Here is an 18305-nt window from a genome sequence, read left to right on the forward strand (position 1 = left end):
CTGTGGCATAGTAGTTGAAATTGTAGCCTTCTGGAGGAACTTGTAGTCATCAACAAGAAATGTGTGACACATTTTAGCAATGATTGTGATTCCAGAAATTTTAACTTTAAGTGATGATGGCAAAGATGGCGGTGATGATGGTGACGTCGGTAATGAGAGAGATTGAGGCCAGTGTCTGATTCCCCATGCCAGAAGACTGTTGGGTGGCAAAGATATGTGTTTAATATCTGAGCATATAAAGAAAATGGGAGTGAGTTTTAGGATCCTGCAGGAGCAATGATAATATATAAACGTAAAACTCTTACGGAATTGCCAGAACATCTGTTTCCACAATTTTTGCTTTCCTTAGGCATGCTTAAATATTTTTTCTGATTATATACAAAATGAAATTCAAATATGTAGAAATCTTGAGTTTAAGTTGGTATTTTTGTAGATCCTTTTAGATTATTCGGTCTCCTAATTTAAACATTAGGCAAACGGTATTATCTGCTGTGCTGTCTGAACACAGACCTTGAAAATGATGGGCCGAAAAAAGTTACAAATTCTAAATGAACTTAAATATTTTAGATATTTTTACAGGCTTGTTTTGTGCTTTGAGGGTTTTTTACTGTTAAAAATTATGTTTTGAAAAATTCAGACAGTTACAGCTAGAGAGGAAGAAGAAATAATAACTAATTCCTAGACCCTGACTCCAGTGGTGTGCTAAATTGTAATGGGGAAGGGAAATACAGAGATAACTTGAGAGAATGGACTGTGGCAAAATAAGGGTGAAGTTTTTTTTTTTTTTTTTTTTTTTTTTTTAATTTTATTTATGGCTGTGTTGGGTCTTCGTTTCTGTGCGAGGACTTTCTCCAGTTGCGGCAAGCGGGGGCCACTCCTCATCGCGGTGCGCGGCGGGCCTCTCACTATCGCGGCCTCTCCTGCTGCGGAGCACAGGCTCCAGACGCGCAGGCTCAGCAATTGTGGCTCACGGGCCCAGTTGCTCCGCGGCATGTGGGATCCTCCCAGACCAGGGCTCGAACCCGTGTCCCCTGCATCGGCAGGCAGATTCCCAGCCACTGCGCCACCAGGGAAGCCCAAGGGTGAAGTTTTAAATGTGGAATCAGTGGGGTTCTAGGTTCTAAATGATAACACTGATGTTGGCGAGTAGTGGTATTTAAATCACATACGCAAGTTGCAAAGAGGGGTATGCTGAACAGAGGGAGGTTTTTAAGGAATTCACTTCTGTTGACTTTGTTTTTAAGCAACCATTGTTCAGCTTTTACTTTATGGTCTGAAATATGCTATTCTTTAAAAGCAAACAAAACTCCAAAACCCCCCAAACCTTATAACACCCTCGTAAAGTTGGTATAAACATTAACCCAGCATTAACAATGACACTAGGCTAAGAGATTTGAGGAAGAAAGAGTGGCTCAGAAGGAGTTTCTTGTCGAAACTCTCTATTTCTGAATACATTTCTTCTATTACTATTGTTTTAGAGAAGTCAGAGCCTCTTCTGTCATTGGCAGTTGACTTTATTAGGAGAAGAGTTTAAGCAGATGGAAAGAACAAAACTTTTTTCCCTTTGCAGGCTTTGGGGGTTTAGTAAATAAATGCTGAGCTATATTTGCATACAAATCACTATCATGAAAAAGCGTGCTTTCTTGACACTCTGGCAACGTTGTTCATTGCTGAAATTTTTTTTTTTTTAATTCTTTTTTTTAATGAATTGCCTTTTTGTTTTTAGAGGCTGCCTGATTAACTTATTCTATTTTGGAAGTTACCAGAGTGACATTAAAATGTCTTCTGCTTCCTGTTTTGGAAACATTTGGAAATCACTTGCTACTTAGAGTTTTCACTCTTTTTTTTTTCCCCCCTCCTAGAATTTTCTGCACTTGTATTGTTGTTAATGATTTAGCCCATTCTTTAATTTTGAATGGATCACACAGTCATTTTTGTGTCCCGCTGTCTTTTGTTGGAAGAGACATGTCTTAAATTGTTCGCTGCTGAATCAGATTGAAATGACTTTATAGTTAGGCTATTTAAAAAAATCTTTAGTTTGTTTTTTGTGGAGGGTTCATTCTCATGAACACATTGCTCAGACACAGAGTAAACTTTTTTTTCACTCTTCAGGAGCGGGTCTATTAGCTTCTAAGCTAAAATGAATGAAAGTGTAAGCCTGTTTTTAATCACTCTTGGGGACGAATTTCAGGTAATTCTGCTAATTTAAATGAGTGATTCTTATCTTTGTTGGAGTCAGGAGACTAAGAATTTTTTGCATGATGAAGACCATAGGAGAACAACACACACAGACACACACACACACCATTTTGCAAGCAATTTCAGGAGATTCACAGAAGTCCTGGAGTCCATCTGCACACCCAGGTTAGGAAAGTCTGTTTAGTTGGTTCTGGGAAATGTAAATTCAGGAAGGTAGGGTCTCTAAATGGTGAGCCATAAGACATAGCCTCCCTTCCCCAATCTCCTAAATTATATCACTTTCCCAACACCTACTCAGGCCAAAACCCTGGAATCTTCTTTGATCTCCCTCTTTCCTTTGCCTCCCACCCACATCAGTAAGTCCTGTTGCTTCTGACTCAGAAATGTATGTCACATTCTCTGCACCTCCACTGCCACCACCATGGTTCAGGTCTGTTTTGAATCTCTTATCTAGTCTCCAGTAAAGACATCCCCAATGGCATTCAGCTTTCATCCTTGCTCTGATTGAATCTTTATTTATTTTTTTCCCTACACAGCATTTAGAATGATCTTTCTAAAAGAGAACTCAGATTCTGTCATAAACCTCCACTCCCCACTGGCTGAAGTGTTTTAGAGGCTTCCCCAGGCACATAGAATAAATCCAAACTGCCAACCAAGGCTGCAGAGAGCTTGCACACTTTCCTGGCACTCCAGATAGGCAGGCCAAGCTTGTTCCTGGTTTAGCAGTGTTGGCTTGGAATGTGCTTTCCTTTGCATCAGTGCATCTCTGTTTTTTTCCTCTCAACCCTTGTCTCTTCCACAATAGAGACTGCATTTTGATCTGTTTCTTGCCTGTTGTTTGTTCACCCTCTAGAATGTACACCTTTGGAGGGGAAGGGATGCATATGGCTGGTGTGTGCTGTATTCTCAGTGTCTTACACATTACCTACCAGGTGGAATGATCTTAATTAGTTCATACTTAATGAATAAATGAAAAACATACGAAGTCCTAAAAAGTGTTTTGTCTTTACCCTTTCCTCCAAAATTTGGCTCTATGGGCCTCCTTTAGTAATTCACTGAGAAGGTCATTTGTTAAACACTTGTTGAATACTTTCCACTATGAAATATTCTCACATCATTTCTCTCAGATTGCTAACTCACAGAGGATGGGCATTTTTGGGGGTGGGTGGTTAAATTCAGAATCTGTGAGAATGCCAGGTAAGTATAATTAAGGCTCTCTTTCTGTTTTTTGAAAGAAATAATTCTTCTGTCAACATTTATATTTGTCACAGAAGACATTTCATCACTGTCATTAAAAGAGCATACAACATTGTTATTCTCAGATCTTTCCAAGCTCCAGTGAGTTAATGGTCTACAGGTTTTCCACTTAAAATGTAAGCACCGCCTTTGGTATGTGAAGGGAAAGGCATCTTATATTTATTGTTTGCTATGCCTTTAACTGGGTGTCTTTTATTTTTTAAATTTTTTTCCATGGTAAAGGATGGACTGTTTTATTTAGACTAAAAAAATTATTAATAAAATTTTTAAATATTACTTTCCATTTACAGTTAATCAAAAATATTGGCTGCATTCCCTGTGTTGTACAGTACATCCTGGAGCCTGTCTTACACCCAGTAGTTTGTACCTCCCACTCCTCAGCCCCTATATTGCCCCTCTCTCCCCCTCCCCACTGGTAACCACTAGCTTATCCTCTATATCTGTGAGTCTGCTTCTTTTTTATTATATTCACTAGTTTGTTTTATTTTTTTAGATTCCATATATAAGGAGTATCATGTAGTATTTATCTTTCTCTGACTGACTTATTTCACTTGGCATAATGCCCTCCAAGTCTATCCAAGTTGCTTGGCAAATGGCAGAATTTCCTGCTTTTTGTGGCTGAATGGTATTCCATTGTATATATATATATATATACCACATCTTCTTAATCCATTCATCTGTTGATGGACACTTAGGTTGCTTCCGTACCTTGGCAATTGTAAATAATGCTGCTATGAACATTGGGGTGCATGTGTCTTTTCGAATTAGTGTTTTTGTTTTATTCAGATATATACCCAGGAGTGAAATTGCTATGTCATATGGTAGTTCTATGTTTAGTTTTTTGAGAAACCTCCTTACTGTTTTCCACAGTGGTTGCACCAATTTACATTTAGCTGGGTGTCTTTTAGATTAGGAATTCAGGGCTTAGCTTTTTTTTTTTTAAGTGCATTTCCCTCGATTATTTTCATGTAAGTAAGTTGAGTCTGGTCTGGCTCAGTGGTCTCTGAGAAAGATTTCTTAGATTAAGCAATGAATAAGCACACATGCCATCTGCTCTTTCATCAAATATTCATTAGAGGCCAACCCTGCATCAAACGCTATGTATGGTGCCAGGTGAACCTGACTGCTAGGGAATGTTTCATATCTTCTAAGAATGTGCTACCTGCTAAATATTCCCTTTTAAGGTCTTCTTCCTTCTTTCTATCTCCCATGTTCTATTTCTTTTCTCCCATTAAGGAGTCTCTCTGTTCTATATTTATAGTTTGGCAGCTCTTTGCTTTCATGTGGTATCTGAACTGTTATGTTAGGTTGCTTCATTGGCTTGTCCAACTGCGCTGAAGATCTGATGGGAGATGGAATTTTCAATGGCTCTTTAGGGGCATAAACAAACCTGAAGTTGGAATCCATGCTTTTCAGGACCTGATAGAACTTGCCCTGGAAGGATGCTATCTACACGGGAGCTTGGGTTTCGATCTGGCCACCCCATGGAAGTAGAAACTCAACGTGCTCTCTCCTTATTCCCAAACTGGGTAGAATATAAATGTGTACATGGTAAAGTGCTGTTAAATTATTTATCTTGCTTGTGGTTTTCCAGCAGCTCTCCCATGAATTGCAGATCTTTAGCATTACTTTCTGATCTATACTAGACGAAAAAGCTTTTCACAGAGTTTTTGAAGTGATTCTCACAGCAGAGTGTATGTGTAGTTTTTAAAAAAATTTTTTATATCACTCATTGGAAATGATCCTTAAATATTTCTTTCAGCTGCTGAGCATACTTTATTCCTCTTCTACTGAAATACTTCTCCAAGTCTTAACACCTAAGAGCGTTTTTACAACGTCGTCATTGTGGTGTGTTCTCACCCCTATGTTGGCACATTAGGGACAGATACTTCTGCGTGGCAGTAAATTTCTTTTTCAGTACTCTCCTAACCAGAATGATTTAAAGTTCTCATACTTCTGTATATTTGCAGGACCATACCAATAATACTGAATTTTTGTAATGGTTACTCAGAGACATTGTAAGACCTAGAAATGATTCCGTATCATTAAGGAAGGGGAAAAGGGAGTCTTGGAAAAAGTATTTCTTTTGCTTTCTAATTAAAGAATGGCAGATCCTTTGTATATATGCTGATAGTCTTCCTTCCCTCATGGCAGCTAAAACTAATAAATCTCCCCATTCTTCCCTCCTTATCCCTATCAAGGCCTCAGAATCCTCTTCACCATACTGTTCTAAGCAGCTACACAAATTACTTGGAGTGAGCAAAAGAGATGAAACCCATTTAACAAACTTGCTGTAGTCCCTGGGAGAACAGGTGATAAGCAGAGCCCCCTACTGACCTGTAGGGCTGGTCCTGGTCCTATTCCTGAAAGCACAGTGACATTGCTGGTTGCCTTGCAGAAGGAAAGAGAGCTTTGAGGTCTCACACTGGCAGTTAAATGCTCTAGTTTGTAATTGACATAATCACTTTTGCTCACGACTCCTTGGCCAGAATTCCTTGAGCTTCACCCAAGCACGAGGATAAAGGAAGTATAATCCTGTCATGTGCCTGGAATGGCAAAAATGGAAATAGTGAGCCAGTTTCACTAATGACTGCCATGTTCCATTCGATGTATTTTAATGCTCAGCTTCTCAGCATATTTCGCTAAGCAGAAGGTCCTCTTGCTTTGCTTATATGATTAGGAGGATATTTACTCTACTTTTTGGTTAAAAAGCTGAGATCTTCAGGCATCTCTGTGTGTAGGTAAAGGAGGCTCAGTAGTCCCAAAATCCTCTGGAACACTTGTCGTATGCAGAGTTCTACAAAAAATGGACAAAAAATTAGTCTTACTGTTTAAAGAAAAAAAAAGGATATGAGAAATGCTGCTTAGTATCTCTCTCTCTCTTTTTTTTTTTTAAAGGGAAAGGTTTAAGCATTTACCCTGTCTTTTTTTTTTTAAATTAATTAATTAATTAATTTTTAAATTTATGGCTGTGTTGGGTCTTCGTTTCTGTGCGAGGGCTTTCTCTAGTTGCGGCAAGCGGGGGCCACTCTTCATCGCGGTGCGCGGGTCTCTCACTATCGCGGCCTCTCTTGTTGCGGAGCACAGGCTCCAGACGCGCAGGCTCAGTAATTGTGGCTCACGGGCCTAGTTACTTCGTGGCATGTGGGATCTTCCCAGACCAGGGCTCGAACCCGTGTCCCCTGCATTGGCAGGCAGATTCTCAACCACTGCACCACCAGGGAAGCCCTCTCTTTTTTTTTTAAGTCAGAATACACATTAGTACATGATATATCCTGATGAGTCCTGCTGTAAAGAAACCTGTTTTACCTCATTTCATTCAGTGTTTCTTAATCTTCTTTGACTACACGATATTTTTTTTCTTGTATCGTGTGTAATAACATCTCATGGAAGCAGTGTCCTAGGGAACCACTGTAGTAAATAGTGCACTAGGTACCTGGAGACTTGTATCACCTTGGGAAGCATTGGAACAGCATGGACAATTTTACTGCATGGCCCAGGATTCTCACTTTATAACTGTGTGACCTTGGATATATAGTTTCACTTTTTAAAAAAATTTTTTTAAATTTATTTTATTTTTATTTTTGGCTGTGTTGGGTCTTCGTTTCTGTGCGAGGGCTTTCTCTGGCTGTGGCAAGCGGGGGCCACTCTTCATCGCGGTGCGCGGGCCTCTCACTATCGCGGCCTCTCTTGTTGCGGAGCATAGGCTCCAGATGCGCAGGCTCAGTAGTTGTGGCTCACGGGCCTAGTTGCTCCGCGGCATGTGGGATCTTCCCAGACCAGGGCTCGAACCCGTGTCCCCTGCAATAGCAGGCAGATTCTCAACCACTGCGCCACCAGGGAAGCCCTAGTTTCACTTTTTTTGACCTCTGCTTCTGAACGTGGAAAAATGGGGGTGATATTATCTACCTCCAATGCATTGCTGATTATCACTAGGACATAATAGGTAGCGCACAAATGTTGTATATTCTCTCCTTCCCTTACCGATATCATTTACTTTCCCCCACATATTTAGTGTAATATAAGCATGTAACTTTTTTTCCAATTCTGATTCTCTTAGGATAATCAATATAGGATTCTTTTGCCTTGAAATATTCACAGACTATGTGAAATTTAAACCAGAGAATCTGCACCAGAGTGCATCCCGGCTGCGGGCTTTTCTTTCATTTTACTTTCTTTGAAAGCCACCCATTTACTTCTCCGTATGAATATGATTCTCCCCTCTAAGCATCCAGATCAGTGCAGAAGTTTGGGGATTGCTCAGGGCAGATCTGCCAGGGGAGAGATACCTGATTCCTCTCCCGCAGATGACTAAGGACTTGTATCTTTGGCCCAAAGCATTCTCCAGGACACAACATGAGAATTCTAGAAGATACTTGTGAGATGCTTGCATTGAAATCCAGGTATGAGCAGAATGCTATCATTATCTTAATTACATTGTGCTGGAATTTATCATACTCTGGAAATTAAATTTGCTTAAAATTACATTCATGCCATTTATGCTTATGGTTGATGAATATTCTATGAAGTCTTCTTTGAGTTACTGAAGTGGGTTTGTTAACATCCCATAAAGAAAGGTGTGGCCCAAACTGTCAAGATGCTTCTTTAGAATTGTATTGGTTCATTTTTTGGACAATATTTCTACCTTTCTGCTTAAAAAAAATCACAGAATTACCTACATTGTGAATAGTACATTACTTTTGAGATGCCACCTACTTTGATTCAAAACTCTGCAACTGTGCTACTTAACTCAAATAACTTGAATCTTTTCTCAAAAATACCTCACAGTCATCCTGGTGGTGTTTTTTGAAGTGACATTACGAATTATTTTAGGGCTTCCCTGGTGGCGCAGTGGTTGAGAGTCTGCCTGCCGATGCAGGGGACACGGGTTCGAGCCCTGGTCTGGGAGGATCCCACATGCCGCGGAGCAACTGGGCCCCTGAGCCACAATTGCTGAGCCTGCGCGTCTGGAGCCTGTGCCCCGCGACGGGAGGGGCCGCGATGGTGAGAGGCCCGCGCACCGCGATGAAGAGTGGCCCCCACTTGCCACAACTAGAGAAAGCCCTCGCACGAAACGAAGACCCAACACAGCTAAAAATATATAAATAAATAAAGTAGCTATTAATTAAAAAAAAAAAAAAAGAATTATTTTAAACATTTGCAAGGACTAGGATTATTTATTAGAGCAAATAATTCATTACACGGGGTCTGCAGAAGTCTGCAATGCAAACTGGAAAGTTCCTTGCTTGTCATTAAACTACATACTGATCTGCAGTAGAGATGAATACAGACTCTTCTTTTTTTTACAGTTCAGAAGAATGACTAATTCTTCATCATATTATTTGATGTCGACTTACTCCATATTCATATATACACATGCTAATCAGCTTCATTGGGATCAGTGATATTTTGATGGTTTGATTTATTTTAGTGACTTTTCTATTCTGAATCCCTAGAGTAGATCAGATTTGGAAAAATAGATGGGAGCAAGTCTGAGCAACTCTGAGAATAATATTCTGCTGTTGTCTTTAATTAATCATCTGAATCAGTACATTTCCATTTCTGTGTCACGACTCTATATTTAAATATTTCATATTTGTCATGGAAATGCTCATAAAATTATTTTTAAAATCATCAGTTATTATCCTTGATGAGCAAATTTCAAACTTATCAGATTTTTTGGAATAAAAGTGTAGCAACATAATGATCATTTGATATTGTTGGGACAGTTCTCACTTTTACAGCATCTCATTTTGTTCGTGATTCCACCAGACCTTTGCAGTTGTTTTTGTGGTTCATGACAGTTGTTGGCTATCAGCTGGGGTACCTTAGTTCTCTTTCACTTGGCTCCTGTCTCCAGTAGCCTAGCTGGACTTTTTCCACAGCTTGTTGGTCTCCGGGTTCCAAAAAGACAGAAAAAACAGAAGTTGCAAAGTCTGTTAAGGCCTGACCTTGGAAAGTCACATAGCAACACTTTTATCACATTCCACTGGTCAAAGCAAGCCACAGGCCAGTCCAAACTCAGTGGGAAGGGAAATAGACTCCAACTTTTGGTGAGAGGAGCAGCAAAGTCACTTTGCAAAGGGGCATGTAGGATGGGAGGGATTCTTGTGCTAATATTGGTGAATAAGCTACCACAATATCTTCAGGTGTTTCATTGGTGTAAAGATTCCATTTCATTTCTTTCTTGCATTGTGTGTATTCTGAACTGGCTGTGTGTCAGCAAGAGTTCAGCACAGGGTCTGGCACGTTGCCACATCACTTTAACATGGCAAAAACACCCTACATGTTCATGCAAAAGGACGGAGACAGTCACTTCTGGGCTGGTGGTGAGAGTGGAGAAGAAGAGGGAAAGAAAAGGCATTACCCAGTTTCTGGTAGTCCTTGGTGATATAAATGATGCTATGAGAAAGTCAATGGCTCCCAATAATTAGACTGTCCAACAAGCAATGGGATTTTCACTGTGTCCGACAGCCTGACTCATTGACATAGACTGTAATACCTAATCTCCCTCCTATCTGTCAACCCAGGGGAGCTCAAGTTACCTTGAAGAAACTGAAGCTCAAAGCTGGAAAAGGGCAAAAATTCAGGCTCTGCATCCCTCTTACTTCCTCCCGCTGATAAAGATGGTTCTCTCATTCTTGATCCCCTTGTTCACAGTTCCCTGTTAGAACAAGGGCATACCCAGGGCTTCCTTTGCCCAGCACTGAGGCCTCCTTCCACCGTGGGGTTGTACGTCCCCTCTGCTTTCTTCATTTGAGGCTGGGTTTTTCTCAGGCAGTTAGCAGTTTTGCACAGTATGTTTGTATTTCATGAAGTGTGATTCTCTTCCATGAACAGAAGGACTCTGGGAATGGAGGGCGCACTTTTAATGAGAGGACTTCGGAATCAGACAGATTTGGGTTGAATTCTAGTTTTAGTCTCCTACGGAGTGTGCTGTCTTGCACAGATTTCTTATTTTCTGTGAGCTGTAATTTCCTCATCTGCAAAATTGGAATTATAATAGTCCTCCATTGGTTTGTTGGAAAGATGAAGTCAACGAGAGTCCATATATAAATGAAACGGTGATTTTGGCCAAAGGAAGAATACCCGACAACTTTCTTTGATGCATAAATTGCTAGGCCATTTTCAAGGATAGATTTTGGTCCAAATTTGGAGAAATAGTTTCTGATTTTAGAAAATGGGAGTGCAGGACCATACTGAAAAGTTTGTCTAACACCCCTAGGCAGAGTTAGATCCTGCCTTCTCTATGCTCCCACAACATTCTGTACTGATTTCTATCAATAGCACTCATCTCTCTGCGTCGTATGATCTGTTTGTGCTACATGACAGTTTGGGATAATAGAGTGTGAACACTTCAAGGTCAGTGACTCTGTCACATTCATCTTGGCATCCTAAATTTTCACACAAACCCCAGACTGAAAGGAGGCTGTAGTTGTGGGATGGATGGATGAGGGAGTTGCCAGCCAACCCTCCGGTTGGTTCACTCTCCTGTTTGTAAAGTCCACTTTAAATCTCATCTGCACTAAAAACTCTTCTTTGATTTTCCTCTGCTATGAGAAATCCCTTTGTCGACCATAGGAACTAAATCATAATTATTGACCTTCTCTTCTTTAAAAAAAACTATTATTACTAAATGAATGTGTCTCCTTTAGATTATAGGGAGAGGCCAGATCCCATTTGATAATCTCTTTCACAGGCTTTCAGACATAGTGAGTACTGGATAAACATATTAAATTCAATTGAGTAGATTACCTTCTTTGAGGGTTATCATGCACGCTGGCTAAAAAGTCTCTTCAGAGGTGTTAATGCTACACAAAGAGGACCCAGGAGAAAGTGTGTTCTTGTAGCCCATGCACAATATGGGATTTGCCCGTTAACAAGGCCTAAGAGTCTCCAAATTAAATTATATTGCACCTGTGATATTACCTTAAAACAACTGGCATGTAAACAGTGGCAGTAGAATTTCAAGAGCTGTCTGCTGTTCTTCAAAATTACTTTGCTTGCCCTGAGTAGCTTGTCTAGGAATGCCATGGAGCACATGGTACCCACCGTCTTCCGGTAATATGGTATTTTCTTCTAAGGCTTGTGCACTTATTTTGAGAAAATAATTGTATTCTCAGAAGAATTTGTGAGTAACACACTGTTTTGGTGCTCTCACGTGTTTGCAGATCACATGCTTCATTTTTCCATTTGGTAGTGGCAGAAACTCCTTGAGTTGTGATGGGGAGTAATACTCGTGATTTATCTATGTGGTGTCAATACCACAATACATTTTATGGTTGTGATTAGTCTTTAAAGGCATCAGAATTATTAGAGTCATGAAAATGTTCTACTGTGTTCACATATTTTTCTTAGAAAGGTAATTTTTTTAAGATACATAATATTTGTCCAATATGCTATTAAGATAACATTGTAGTCCTCAATTTAGGAAAAGAGGAATACCCTCCCCCCCCCCATACTTTCAGTTTCCTTTACTTAATTTTTTTCTGATGTGATTCCTCTAAATCAGGGGCTGACACTCCAAGGCCCATGGGCCAAATCTGGCCAGGCTCCTCTTTTTGTATATAAAGGTTTCCTGGGATATAGCCACACGTATTTGTGTTTGTATTATCTATGGCTCCTTAGGCATATGGCCCACCAAACCTAAAATATTTACCATCTGGCCCTTTGCAGAAAAAGTTTGCTGATCTGCTTTGAATTCTTTATGAACCTCTTTATATTTTCAGGTAGCCGTGGGATAATTCATCCCACTCAGAGGTTCCCCATGGTTCCTCTAGAACCCTTGCCTTTCTCAGGTGCCCCAGGTGCCCACTGCATTGGGCAGCCCTCTGTGCTTCTATCTGTGCCCCGATAGTACTGCGGTTGTGTATTTCAGTGCCTGTCTCCCGGACCGGAAGGCCAGGAACACCTTCTTACTCTCCTTTGCTGTTCCCAGAGCCAAGTACAGTGTCCACACTTAAGTGATGCTCAGTGTTCATTGAAGGAACAGATGAGTTACACGTCTCAGTCACAGTGTAAAGCAGCATTTTAATAGATACAGTTTATCTGAGACTCTCGAGTATTCTAGAAACTACTTCTTTCTAGTTATAAAAGGGTTTTTAAAAAAGGCTTTTACCTTCATAATTTTATTTCCTTTCGGCTCATGTGAAAATTAGTTTATGTTAAAAATGAGTTTACATTTCTCCAGCTTTCATCTAACATTAGTTCTAACCATGCTAGATCTTAAGGATAAACTTCTTTGAATTCAAAAAAATATATTGCAGACTATCTCAATCTTGTATAGATGATTGAAAAGTAAATGAATGTCATCTCCATTTAGTCAGGGTTTTAGTACTCAGAGGTGGCTGATACAAGGGTCTGGTTTATTATTTATTCTCTCATTCCAGCAAGACTTACTAAGTGTCTCTGGTGTTGTAGGTGGCCGTGAAAGAGCAATAAACAAGACAAAGCCTTTACTTTTGTGGAGCTTCCTTTCTCATCTGGGTACATAGTAACCAGCCAAGAAAACTGCCAGCTGGTGGCAGGGGGGCTGTGAAAAGATTAAAATAGGGTGATATAAGAGTGAGTAAGCAAGTAGCAGTTTAAAGTCCCTAGCAGTTAATTGTTCTTTTGAGAGAGTGGCATTGGAATTAGGATCTGAATGATAAGAAAGAAGCGGCCATGTGAAGATCAGGGGGAATTGATCTAGGCAGAACAAATAACCAGGACAAAACCCCCAAATCTAGGAAGGAGCTTAGTGTGTTTGAAGAACAGAAAGAAAGCAAATATGGCAGATGTGTAGTATGCTAGAGAGGAGTGAGGAAAAAGAGGCTCAGGAGGTAGGTAGCCATCAGTCAGGATGCAGCCTATGGTGAGGCTAAGGCCCAGGCTCTTGTCTTCTCTGGTTGTAAAGGAACTGAGGGAAGACGGTTGATGCTGACCTTCTGATGCCCCATTAGTGCCCAGAATGGCCCCAGGGAGTGTGACGGATAGCGAATCTGCTCCTGGCCAGGTCAGCTACTCACACTGCAACCAGAGGCTCCAGAGCCGCACCGTGTGTAATGTCAGACCCAGCTACCTCCGTGTAGGGTGATGTGGAACCCACCTGTGTGGCCATTTCTAGGTTGAGATGGCTGTTTGGCCATCCTCTGGGTCCCATCAGAACAAAGACAGTGATCTCCCACATGACCACCTGCAGAAGTAAGCACCCTTGAGAGTAATCTCCATTTCGTCTTATTTTTTGCATCAAAATGTCTGTGTGTGATATGCAGATAAGATGACTTTTTAACAAAAGGTTGGGTTGCAGGGAATATTATGTCAGGACAATGTTGCCTAAATGGGCTGCTGAAAAATATTCACCTACATGAGAATGTGCTTAGCCTGTTGAAATCTCTTGTGATATGTTGTATTTCTATATTAATATTCAGTTACAGTAAAAAATGTATGTGATGTATCACCCTGTGGTTAGGTATGTACAGGATAGAACATCTCACACGTTCCACCGTTTTGGTTCCGTTCCATAAACAGTTTGATTCATTAAACTTGGGTCAAGCTGATTCTCAGCATCGGGTAAAAAAATGGACAGGTAATAAGATACAGTTTTTTATGGCATTGAAAAAAACCTTTCAGATGTCATCGATATTACTAAAGTAACGTTAGACACAAAGATTGCCAGATTCATTCCACCAGTTTTCACAGTAAGCAGTTTTTTAAATAGAATGTTATTCCCTTCCCCACCTAGTTGCTGTGTGTAGACATAGCCAACCACAGTAATTATGAATATTGTTGGAAGCTTGCAAAATTGTCATCTTGCTGTGGTTTGGTGAAGTCAGAGCCTAAGGGAGGGTGTAAATTAAAGCAGAGAGGAGGAGGATGGGGAAAGGGCTCTTTTGACAACAAAAAAAGCAACTCAGTGGGAGTGGAGGCTGGCAATCTGCTCAGAGGAAATGAAAGGAAATTCTCCATTTCTAAATGGTTCATTGACCCATGATAATAAAGCAGCCCTGCCAAAGAAGGATAATTATCTTTTTAAGTATCAGATGCCCTGTGGGTGAAGGCCTCTCTTCTCCTCTCTTGAAAAATGAACTCAGATTAAACAAATACTCGTTTTCCTAGTTTACCTTTGACATGCATTTCCTGATTATGAGCAAAATTAATCGGTTTTCCCTCTCTTTTTCCCCCTGTCTTATGGAAATCAGGCCCGCCCAGCTGAGCTCAGTGCATTTCCCCTTGGGTCCTCAGTCCTACCAATAGTATGGTGGGCTAAAATGCTTGATATTCTGGTGAGACTAGCAACTGCAGACTTGTGGTTTTATTATGCCCCTTAGCTGCTTGGCTCAAGGCCGAAGCATGCTCTTTTAAAACAAGAAACAGAAAAGAACATTAGCTTTTTTTCTCCTGCTGGTACCTGAAAACTGAACAAAAATTAAGGTAGCTTGTGTGTGTATACATATGTATGTGTACATGTCTATATGTGTATACCCATACATTTATGAGTTCAAATACAAAAAGAAACTGAAACGTTGTTGATGATGTGACACTGAATGTTTATTTGCTACCAACAAATGATCAAACTTGCATCCTTTTTCTCTAGAATTTGTTGTTTGTTCAGACCAATAATGTAAATATGTTGATTTGTCTGACTAATAGAATACATTAAGATGGTTTCATTTGCATGAGCAGATAACCCTTGTTTTAAATTAATGATTTACCTTCAACTGCCTTCTTGAATTCTTAATAATCAGTTTGAGGAACGCTTGTCATTAGTTGCTTAACCGTGTGGCACATCTCCTTGTTATAAATGAAGTTCACTGTACATTTTCAGAATCTCTATACTCCTTTTAAAAATAAAATACTGTTGTCTTTTGATTACATATTTCTCTACAGAGATATTGCAATTGAAGTTTTGATTGCGATGCTCTTAATAGAAAAACCAACTGAATATTCCAGTTGCTTTTCCAACCCATGGCCTTTGGCTGCTTGAGAATAGGGGTCAGGAGATAACGGTCCAGAATAGATCTTGCCTCGTGGCATAATTATTTCAGCCAGCACTTAAGTCTCTCTGAACACTGATGTCTTTTTCTCTTAAGAGAATTTCTTCAGTGCGCCATAGCTTCTCCTTTAAAGTATAATTAACCATGTTTGTAAGCTCTCTTTGAACTCCTTGGAGTTCAGTGGTTGGTAAATATTTGTTCTTTTATTCCTTAGCCTTTGCGAGTTCAGGCCCTGGGCCAAGGGGATTCAAGGCTGTGGGTATAAACTTCTTGGTAAAAATGGTCCCTAAAGCAAGCAGAGTGTACCTTAACAGAGCTCACTGCAGATGTCCTCGTGTGTCCCCTCCGGCCAGCGGAGCGCTTCCGAGACCTGCGTCCCAATGAAGTGGCCGACCTGTTTCAGGCAGCACAGAGAGTCGGGACGGCAGTGGAGAAGCATTTCCAGGGCACCTCTCTCACCTTTTCCGTGCAGGTGAGTGTATAGATAGCTCGCTCATCCAGGGCCACCCTGCTATCCACAAGGCCCCGACGTGGGCTTGGTGAACAGGGTAGAATATCAGCAGAGGCAACGCATGCAGGGGTGTTGACCAAGCAGCTGGGAGTACTGGACGTGTGATGTGTGTGGTGAGCATGAAGACATTCCAGATCTTTTACTGGAACTGGGGCTGGACATGTCATTTTGATGCCAGGATTAAATATGTTTTGAGCCCTGCTCTATTTCTAGGGGAATAGAGATGCGCAGGTTAGGTAGGGCCTCGCCCTCACAAGGCTGACCTTTTTGATCCAAGCCTCCGTGATCGATTATGGATCGATTATGGTATGAAGCTGGATTGACTGAGTGTTCAGTGTGGCCTACTTCCTGGTAAAGAAGCTAGACCCCCAATCACTAGAGATCTTTAGGCCGAGTTTGAGCCAACGCTTGTCAGTGTGGGAGGAGGAGGTCCGCGGTGGGTCATCAGCTGTGGGAATTGAGTGAATCTTCAGGTCGTAATATACCATGAGCCCCTTCCTATCACCCATGGAAAGAGCTGCAGGTATCTATACGTAATTAAAGCCCTGTGTGGCCTTGAGATTTGATGACTCTCCAAAAACCCTTTGGAAAGAAGTGGATGGTTTCATAATGCAAGACCTTGTACTCAGTGCTTTAGGTGAACTGGATATTTATCATCCTTCCTCTGCCCTCCTGAGCTCTCCACCGTAGACTTTAAAAGAGAACAGATAGAGAAGGCCACCGTTTTCAGGTCGTGAAAGGCCCTGACTAGAAATACTCATCTGCATTTTTATTTATTTATTTATTGGCCGCACCATGCGGCCTGTGGGATCTTAGTATCCCGACCAGGGATCGAACCTGTGCCCCCTGCAGTGGAAGCGCAGAGTCCTAACCACTGGACGACCAGGGAATTCCCTCATCTGCATTCTTTAAAAAAAACCTTTTGCCACCATGTCTGTGTCAAGAGTATCTAAACTTCCTTGTAAAATACTGTGTGTGTGTGTGGGGGTGTGTGTGTGTGTCTGTCTGTCTGTCTGTGTGCATTGTGTATTAACCCCTTTGAGTCACCTTCAAGCAGGTAGTTAAGCTCAGGGTGTTTATTAAGCTGATGCTGCAAATCATGTTTCCAGAGAGACCAAATGAAGGCAACTGGGTGAAGACATCTGTCAGTGTTTAATGGAATACTAGAAGAAAGTTCTCATTCATAGGAAATGGCCAATGCTGGTTATCTAACATGATTTGCTAGAAACTTAATTCCAAAAATATAGAAACTGATGTTAAAAAATATAGAAACTGTTGCTATATAAAGCACTTAGAGTACTTTCATATATGTGGTGTTTTCAAACTTTTTAAAACTTTAACGTACAGTAAGATATATATTTATTTCACAATCATATATTCCCCTCTCCCCCTACAGACATGTAGGTAAAGGAAACAGAAACTTCACAAAGCAGTGTTTACCTATTCTGTGCAGTCTAATAGTTTTTGTTCTGTTATCTGATTTCTTTTGTCTTCACTGCTGGTCACAACCAATCAAGTTGACTTTATGACCCACTAATAGGTTGAGACTCCAAGTTTGAAAACCACTGATTACACAGGTCTGCTTAATCTTCGCCATAGCAGGGCAAGAATTCTCACCCCAAGTAGTTTGGGTCTTAGAAGTAGAAAGACTTACCTAAATTTTCAGAGTTGTCATTCAATTTTGAAATTTCTGATTATAGAAACATTGCATGTTCTGCTATTCCAAACCAGCTGAGCACTTACTTGCTTTTGCTTTGTATTGTGCCTGATGACTAGACGAGTTTGCTTCTTTTTAGCTAAGCAAATAGTTCTGTTGGGCTGCAGAAAGCGGAGGGAAGGACCCAGGATGGGAAAAGAGCTCAGCTACAATAAACACTTGCACCTTTTCTCCCAAGGTCAGAAGAGCCAGAGAGGGCCCACTCTTGGGCGCTCCTCCTGCATGAGACAGCCCATATTCTTGCTTCTTGCTTAATGGATTATGTTTATAGCAATTTCCTGAGTAGAGACTTAAAGTAATCAGGCATTAATTAAGCTACATCTGGTTTAAAGATAACCGAAAGGTGTGATACTTCACCTCCCCAAATATTTCCAGTCTTCCTTTAATGCAATTAAAACTGTAGCCAAAAGCAAAGAGCATGAAAAGTAGGAAAGGGGTTGACTCACTGGATAATTCATATCATTTTTAGACATAACTTCTTACTCTCAGGCGGAAATGGAGAACCGTTGGGCCCCGTACCTTTGAAGCGAATGGTCCCCATGAGGAAACTATAAATTAACACACAATGAAATTGGATTTAAATTATTAACAGGCAATATTTCTGAATAAGCAGGAGATACCATCTATCTGTTCTCACCTCTGTCTT

The 18305-nt window shown here is 40.7% G+C and overlaps 1 protein-coding gene across 11 annotated transcripts in view; it reads left to right on the forward strand.

Moving 5' to 3' along the window:
• FHIT (fragile histidine triad diadenosine triphosphatase) overlaps window positions 1–18305 on the forward strand; it is a 1501152-nt gene that overhangs the window by 1215396 nt on the left and 267451 nt on the right. For all 11 annotated transcript variants that reach the window (XM_068557818.1, XM_068557827.1, XM_068557828.1 and 8 more), the window contains one exon: window positions 15758–15903. In XM_068557818.1, the coding sequence (XP_068413919.1) occupies window positions 15758–15903 (146 nt within the window). The remainder of the gene's footprint in view (window positions 1–15757; window positions 15904–18305) is intronic.

Source organism: Eschrichtius robustus, chromosome 12 (genome assembly GCF_028021215.1).
Source record: "Eschrichtius robustus isolate mEscRob2 chromosome 12, mEscRob2.pri, whole genome shotgun sequence".
Lineage (NCBI taxonomy): Eukaryota > Metazoa > Chordata > Mammalia > Artiodactyla > Eschrichtiidae > Eschrichtius > Eschrichtius robustus.